Consider the following 8,151-nt stretch of genomic DNA (forward strand, 5'->3'; position numbering starts at 1 on the left):
TGAACCCAGGTTCATGCATGTGCATGCCCACACTTGACACCGTTCAACAGACCGCCAGGGACCTGGATGACTAACCCTTCTGTGAACCAGCCATGTAAAGATAGCTCACAGACATACTGGAGGTGACACATCTGACGTAGTATTTTACAACAACAAAAAAGGGTTTGTACAAATACACAACTGTTAAGGAAGGTATATTTGATCTCTAACTGCATCTCTTGATCATGGGTGAGTTTTTATTATTTTATTGTCTATAATATCATATTATTGTTGATGTCACGGACCCTGCTGCAACTTTATGCAGGCTGTGTCTGGAGATAGACACACTGACATTTACATTATATTCATTTAGAAGATGCTTTAATCCAAAGCAACATACATAGATATTCTGACGTGGTCAGAAAAAAGTGGGACCTTCACTAGGAACAGCAGGGAGTTCACAGAGAGATAAGTACACTGCACAGTGTCCTTCCCACCCCTGACTGAACAGAGCACAATGGCCGTGAGAGCAGGACATTAGAAAGAGGCTAGGAGTCGGCCTGATTCTGGGGCCCAGGAACAGGATGCATTCTTTTGTACAAAAGAGTTTGTGTGTGTGAAGAGGTCCCGAATCTCTCTAGTCACCACAGGCCTGGGGGACTGAGCCATGTCAAGACGCTGGTCAGCCACCCACCCACCCACCAAACCAGCCAGTTAGTTGATCAGCCAGCTAGCCAACCAGCCAGTTAGTTGATCAGACAGCCAGCCAGCCAACCAGCCAGCAAGGCAACCAGCCGGCCTGCCGGCCAGCCAGCCAGTCAGCTAGCCAGTCGGTCAGCCAGCTAACCAGTCAGTCAGCCAGTTAGTCAACCAGCTAGTCTGTCAGTCAGACAACCAGTCACTCAGCCTGTCCACTTGTCTGCCAGTCAACCTGCCAGTGAGCCTGCGAGCCAGTCAGTGCATCCATAGTTGGCGGCCGTGGATGATTCAGCTCAGTACACTGCACGGTCGGGTGTCATGGTGAAAGCACATGTTACTCTCCAACAGGTCTTCTCTTGGGGAGTTTTTGTTTCCACAGGCAGAAATAGCCTATCATCACCAGTCTGCTTGTCACTTAAGAACGAAAAACAATTCATTAGCATTACAGCCCAGAGCCCAAAAGTGTCTGTCTCTGCTGCTAGGATTGGTTAAGGGAATTTATCTATTAAAGTGTGTAGCCACAAAACTTGCCTACCACCTGATCATTCAAATCTGATTCATTATCATGAAATAGTTTATAGTACGCTAAAGTATTTTAAACACAGCTTCATCATGCCTGGTGACTAGTATTAGTACTAACTCCACCACACCCGATTTATTTACCACCAAGCTACGAGTTCATGAGTAACCATTACTTCATAACCATGATTAAGATGTTCACAGAACTGTGTACAATGCGTCAAGTCGGCTTGAGGCTGTGGAGGTGGAAGAGGAGGCCCGCTGAATTTTCTTTGCACAGTGATTGCAAAGGAGAACCAATCGCAACAAAGAACAGGGAGAGGACGCTAGCTCCACCTCTCTCCGTCGCCACTGGTTTGTAGCTAGATGTATATAATCCCTGAGTTGACCCAGAAAACAAACTCCGGTGACTACCGAGGCAGAGCTCGCACACATTTGCTGGAATACATGTATTTAGAGCGTCTCCGTTGGAACTCAACCAGAGATCCAATTGCTGAGGAGAAACTCACACAACTTCTGAATAAGCACAATTTCGGGTATGTGTTGCTGTCTTGGAAAAATAGTATTGCCGAAAATGTCCTGTCGCTCAGAGCAGGTTGTCTATCGTTTTTATTTCTTCGCAATTTGTCAGTTCAGGCGCAGGCTAGAACTACCAACTAAACATGTTAACGCTGCACATAGCCAGACCGAATGTACTTAAACCGGATTTGCCTTTTTACCATATAAAGTATTTTGCTCTCACTGAAATCTAGCTACTATGTAAATCCCTAGATTACGGGGCTATAATATATATTTAGTTATTGTGTAATATTTTTGCAACAAGGAAATCCAGACAAATGTTAACTGTTGTTTAGCGTTGGTGTATGTGCCGTTAAACAGAGGGAATTCTCGAAACACCAAACATTTGGATAGGGATCGATTGTTTATAATGGTTGGGTTTGTTACAAGGAAATATGTCTCAGTGTAAGGGATAGTCACGAGGAGTATTTCTGTCTGCTTTATTGATAAAACACAAAGAGCCCCAGACTGAAACATCAGAGCCAGGGGCATTGTAGTTCATCTTTTGGGAAAAGATAAGAAAGAACCCGAAATTCTTTGTTTTATATCAGACAGCTTGAATATTGTAGATTTATCTTAGACTTGAAAATGTAACATTGAAAGGGGAAAAGGGTGATAGTGAATCTGAAGGCAAATGCCCTAGAAATAAGAATGTCATTAATTTATAACCTTGCGTAATTGCGCGTTATTTAAAAGTGGGGTTTAATGTTTGCCATCTTGACTTGTAAAACGGAAAAGACAAACAGATGTATCTCGTGAATTAAGATATAGCATTTTTGTAAAAACTGTATCCTTCCCTTTGTCATGTTATCAATCACATTTCACACGATTACATTACCATTGCATATACTTCAGAATATAGGTGTAATGTGGTTAAGGGCGCTATCAATCTGTTAGCGCAAGATGTCTTTCTTTAACACTGTTTGTTCTTTTTAAATACACAGCGATTGATATTCAAAAAGCGCTCTGATGCGTTCTTATTTGTGAAGCTATGGCTTCTTTTACACTGTGCAACATAAAGGCTGCGGACATGTATAATGCTTCACGTCGTCCTCTGGTCATGATGGTCAAAGTGCCTGAACGTCGGCCAAATTTCAGTAATGCCTTTGATATTTGACGAAATAGGGTGTTTATGAATATTTTAATAGAATTGCTGCTGGTGGATATCTAAAGACACTAAAGATTCATAGTTGTAAATCCGCCTTGTGATCCCACTTATAAAAACTGTCCCCACAGGTTGACCTTGCACTGTTTTATTGACAAACTAACCATGTCATTGACTAACGACTTGATTCACTAACCAACCTTGCATTTCCTCTGCAGGGTGACAAAACAACCATGGCCGACCACATGATGATGCCCATGACCCACGGCTCAGCAGGCGGCAGTCTGCACGGCTTCAGGATGGGAATGAACGTCCCACAGCAGCAGCACGCAGTCCAGCCCGGCCTTCGCAGTCTGCCCAACGGCCAAGTGATGCACTATGGCCGGGCGCCGCAAAGCAACATGGAGGCGGCCATGAGACAGCGGCCGGGCCTGGTGGCGGGGATGAACGGCCAGGTGAACGGGTCTCCGATGGCTAACCACCACCATCAGATGATGTCTGGCGGGATGATGTACAGCCACCAGCAGCCCCCCCAGCCCCAGCAGCAGCAGCAGCACCACATGCACCCCCAGCAGCAGAACCAGCTCCCCCCCCAGCAGTACCTTCCTGGAGGCCTCACCTCCCAGCAGCTCATGGCCAGCATGCACCTGCAGAAACTCAACACCCAGTACCACGGACACCCGCTCGGGCCTGGCAACGGCCACCACCTGCCCAACGGTGCCCAGTACCGGGTGGGGCCGGCCCAGTTGGCGAGCATGCAGCACATGGGAGGGCCCTCGCTGGGCCTGAACGGCATGGACATGGACCTGATTGACGAGGAGGTGCTGACCTCGCTGGTGCTGGAGCTGGGGCTGGACAGAGTGCAGGAACTCCCTGAGCTCTTCCTGGGACAAAACGAGTTTGACTTCATTTCAGACTTTGTGTGCAAACAGCAACCGAGCACCGTGAGCTGTTGAGAGACGTGGCCGAGAGAGGAGTATCGGTTTGGTTTGGGTCTGTCAGGGCACCCAAAGAAAGACTGGCGAACTTGGACTGACTAGCCAGAGTGGCACAGCAAGAAAGAGACAATCTCTCTGTTCTGTGTCAGTGTATCTGTGTCTGCATATGTGACCGTGTAAAGTAGGCTTACACGCTGGCCTACCTGTGTGTTAACGATTGAATTGTATTGACGGATTAAGATGAGAGAAGCTTTCTTTGCATCCCACCTGTACTGGTGAGGTCAGTGGTCAGCTGACACTGTGGGTGCTTGGTTTGTCTGTGTCCTCCTGGCATCTGGCTTGGCACCTGTGCACTGAGTGCCAAGGCTGGGCCATGATTGTAAACTAACAAACAGGATGGCTAAACAGCCACGTAGGACCACGGAAAGACACTCCTGCCATGCCTGGGACTACCATATTCTACAACATTGAGAAGTTTATTTATTTATCTCACCATATAGTAGTGGATATCTCACAAATTGAATTGATCAATTTGAATGAAAATGTATCTGTTAATGGAGGTTAAGGTCCCAAAACAGGTGACTTAACACAAGGGACGCCTGAATGAAGTGGGCAAGTTTTTATTGAAGGCTGGTTCTTCAGTACTGGTACCCATGGATTCCTCAATACTTTGAGATCTTTAACATTTCATTCAAGAGCCTCAGAGAAAATGGGGGTGATGGGGTAGGTCAAATGATCAGTTAAGAAATATGTGTTACACTGTTGATTTAGACTCATATGCCCTCAGATAAATAGATGTTTTCATCATTCAGTTAATTGAATCCTACTGTACATTTTCGCTTTAAGCCTCTGTTTTTAGCTACTGAATGAATTGTGATCGAATACCCAGTAATATAGTGTTGCACAAACATAGTAGCATGTCTGCTGCAAGGCTAGGTTGAACAAAGCATTCCTCTTTAGAATGTCATGCCCATGTTGGTTGTTCAAGCACTTCTACAGCCAAAAATCTTGGATGCTTGTTGTGAATAGTGGAAGATTCCATTAATACTAGATTAATTGTGAGGTCGTTTGTTTTTTCATCTATTGGGGTGGTGGGGTCTGAAGGATATGCCAGAAACTACAAAACAGTGGCCTATTTAAATGTCTGTGGCACAAAACCCCCAAGAAAATTGAAATGAGCGAGAGGAGAAGTGAATACGGGGCAGTCAGAGACCTAACGTTGGACTCTCAAGAGCATAAGTGTCAACACAGTCCGGGTAGCAGAATAATGTCAGTTTTGGCTGTGTTTGCAGGCTGAATGTTTGTGTACAGTTCAAGCCAGGCATTTAAGTCGGCTAGCTACATTCTCTGACTCTAACATTAACCAATGTGCTGACTCTCAGCTTAAGCTGATTGGCCTCTGCTGGTAGCGGCGTGTTCAATCATTCTTTAAGGCCGGCTCTCTCCACCTGTAGCACTGATTACAACACAGCGCGGTCGGCAGCCATGCAAGGTGTTTTTTTTTGCCATAGATTAGCTTACTCTGCTGGTTTTCCACTGATTAGATTCAAATTACACTTTCACACACTCTTGTCTTAATTGAGGTCAGCTTGCACCCCTCCACCCCCCATGACTTAATAATTCTAGAACGGACATGTTCTGTGGGGGTGGAGGGGTCCTCCACACTGAGCGTAATTAGATTTTTTTTTTAGGGGCAGAGTTTCTATTTTGCTGGCCGAGTAGAGTGTGACCACTTCTGTTCTGCTGCTGCTTGTCATTGCGGTTGTCCTGCTATTTATGGGTCTTCTAGAGGGATCAGACTGTGGGAGGTTAGCTAGCTGGTACATCCTGTTCATCTGCTCCACTGCCACACTTCCTTCCTCAAAGACCTGCCCACTACCAGATCAATTACCATTTCCAAAATACTGTCAAACGCTTGGTGTGAACTTGATTTCACACCCAGCGCAATGTATCAGTTATGTGTGCCAATTGTGAGACAACTTTTAAAATACTAAGTAATTCCTCCACATAGTTGACCTGGGTCAGAAACTGCTATTGCTGAGATCTTATCACCACCGATGGGCTGTATTTGTGGGAGTGGTAGACAGAACGCCAGCATCACAGGTCTCCTCCCTCGTCTGTTACTCCTGACTCCTGCCTGATGTCTATCACGCTCCAAACTTCACAAAAGTCGTACATTGAGGTGTTGAGGAAGGGCTCGGGCCTCGAGTGAGATGGTGGCTTCCAGCTCTCAGAAATCACAGCCTTCTTGTGTATCGTATCTGTATTGTACTGTAGAATAGAGGTAAAGTTGACCTAGATGCATATAAGGTACTTTGCAGACGAAAAAAAAAGAAAAAAACATTGTCGGATGTAAATGTTCTATATGGCTGATGTTGATGTGTTGACAAGAGATTATATCATACATTTTTACAAGTGAGTGTGTAGATATGAATATATAGTACCAGGGGTTGGGGCGATGGGGCGACCTGAAGCTTTAAAACCAAGTAGACTGCATGGGGAAGCCTCCACTGGCCAGAGCCACAGAGAATGTACAGCTGCTGGCTCGCTGGGATCCTGTCTTAAGATGGTAGATAAACGTGAGATTGTACTTCTTGTTCCAAAATTACACAACTTCATTTGGGTTATCCCATTTCCTGCCCTCCCCCACCTCCCCTCCAAAAAGCTTTTGTAATGTTATTGATTCTATTTTAAGAAAATGTATTTATTTTCAACGACAATAAAATATTTATTTAAAGAACTGGTTCAGAGTACTGAGTGTGTTTGAACGGACGGTGTTTGTTGGATTAGTTACTTGTTTAGATTGTCTGATGTGTTGGAAAGACAAACAGCTACATAGACAAACAGAATAAAACACTCAGCAGTGGTGGGATCTAGTTCAGGTATAGGCCTCACCATATATACCATTGTGTAACTGTAGTCCTAACCTCAACCCTAACCCAGTACCCTGGGGCTGTGCCTTAAACCCTGTCTTACATCCTGACGAACGTCCAGGGATTCTACTTTGCCTAAGCCCTGTTTACTCTGTCCAGGAGGTTACTGGCATCACAGTCAGTTGGTCTGTCCCTGCCACATTTAAACAGACAGTCTGTTTGTTACATCTCCTAGGCAGGTGCACACACACCACACACACCACACCATACACAGACGATCTGATTGGGCCTGGTTAGCTCACTATAGGAGGGCCAGGGCATCTATGGCTGCCACATAACCTCTGCCCTGACACATGGAGACGTCACTTAACTGCTGATATCATAGGAGGGCTTAGCAGCTATCTTAAGCAGCTATCTTTAGCAGCTATCTTTATGGGCTTCATGACACTGCAATAATAACCAGGTTGTCCAGGTAGAGATGCAAGGGTTTGTGTGTCTTGTCCTGCATATGAGTCGCTTGGGTCAAAGTGTGTGTGTGTGTGTTTGTGGGCCACCAATTCTCCTTGGGATGTGCTTGTGCTTTAGCAATACTTGTTTATGAAAGACATAAAAGTATGCTATTAAAGACAGTGTTTATGTAAAGAGACTTGCAATCAAATAAGCTGCAACACCCAAACAAACTGCAAGTTCTGGCTTGTGCAGGGTTGCCTCATGGAACTGTTCCTGGGAGAGTAGGCAACGATTGAAAGACATTTGCAAACAACGCCAGCAGGCCAGGTGTAGTCATGGCGATAATCCTCTGGCTGGACTTGGGCAGACTGTATGCTAATCTCATCCTAACTCCTCACCTGGAGCCATTAGCCCATTGAATAGCTAAACTTGTGAAGTTAATCTAAAGTCTATAGACACTCCATAGAACCATATTCCCTGTAGGATACCTTATAACCAGACATAACCTTTTTTAGACAAGCTCTGGATAAGAGCATCTGCTAAATGACTAAAAAATGACTAAAATGTAGGTGTAGTGTGTTCCATGAGAGCGACAAATTATATACGTTAGCAATGTTTTGTTGTGTAACTCAGAGTTTGTGGTGAACACTCCCTCAAATCAAATGTGTTTTGAACAAGCACAAATACTCAGAGTACATCATGAGTATACAATGCTGAGGCGAGGCCAAGGGACCTGTCTTCAGATCCACACCCTTTCTGAGCACCTGTGTAATCAGCGACATGACTTTACAACCAGCACGTGTTGACAGCTTTAAAGCGCCTCAGTAACCCAAGCCATCCCATGACACCCTGAGGGTGCGGTGACGTCTGCGAAGGTAGGCCGCACTGTGTCTGTTTTCCTCTGAAAGAAACCTCTCCCTGTCTGAGAAACACCCCCTGTCGTTTGGCTCCCTCCCCAAACTCTCTCTCTTTCCTCCGATGGCCCGGTGACTTACCACACCTGTCTGGTTAGCTGCCTGAATCTTCGATG

General features: G+C 45.4%; 1 protein-coding gene across 1 annotated transcript; it reads left to right on the plus strand.

Moving 5' to 3' along the window:
* Positions 1–1,575: 1,575 nt before the first annotated feature.
* On the plus strand, positions 1,576–6,538 carry LOC134040546 (cbp/p300-interacting transactivator 3-like). Its single transcript, XM_062486484.1, has 2 exons — positions 1,576–1,733; positions 3,079–6,538. Exon 2 carries the CDS (start codon positions 3,094–3,096, stop codon positions 3,814–3,816), a length of 723 nt encoding a protein of 240 aa, XP_062342468.1. The 5' UTR covers positions 1,576–1,733; positions 3,079–3,093; the 3' UTR covers positions 3,817–6,538.
* Positions 6,539–8,151: the final 1,613 nt, after the last annotated feature.

Source organism: Osmerus eperlanus, chromosome 20, assembly GCF_963692335.1.
Source record: "Osmerus eperlanus chromosome 20, fOsmEpe2.1, whole genome shotgun sequence".
NCBI classification, from domain to species: domain Eukaryota; kingdom Metazoa; phylum Chordata; class Actinopteri; order Osmeriformes; family Osmeridae; genus Osmerus; species Osmerus eperlanus.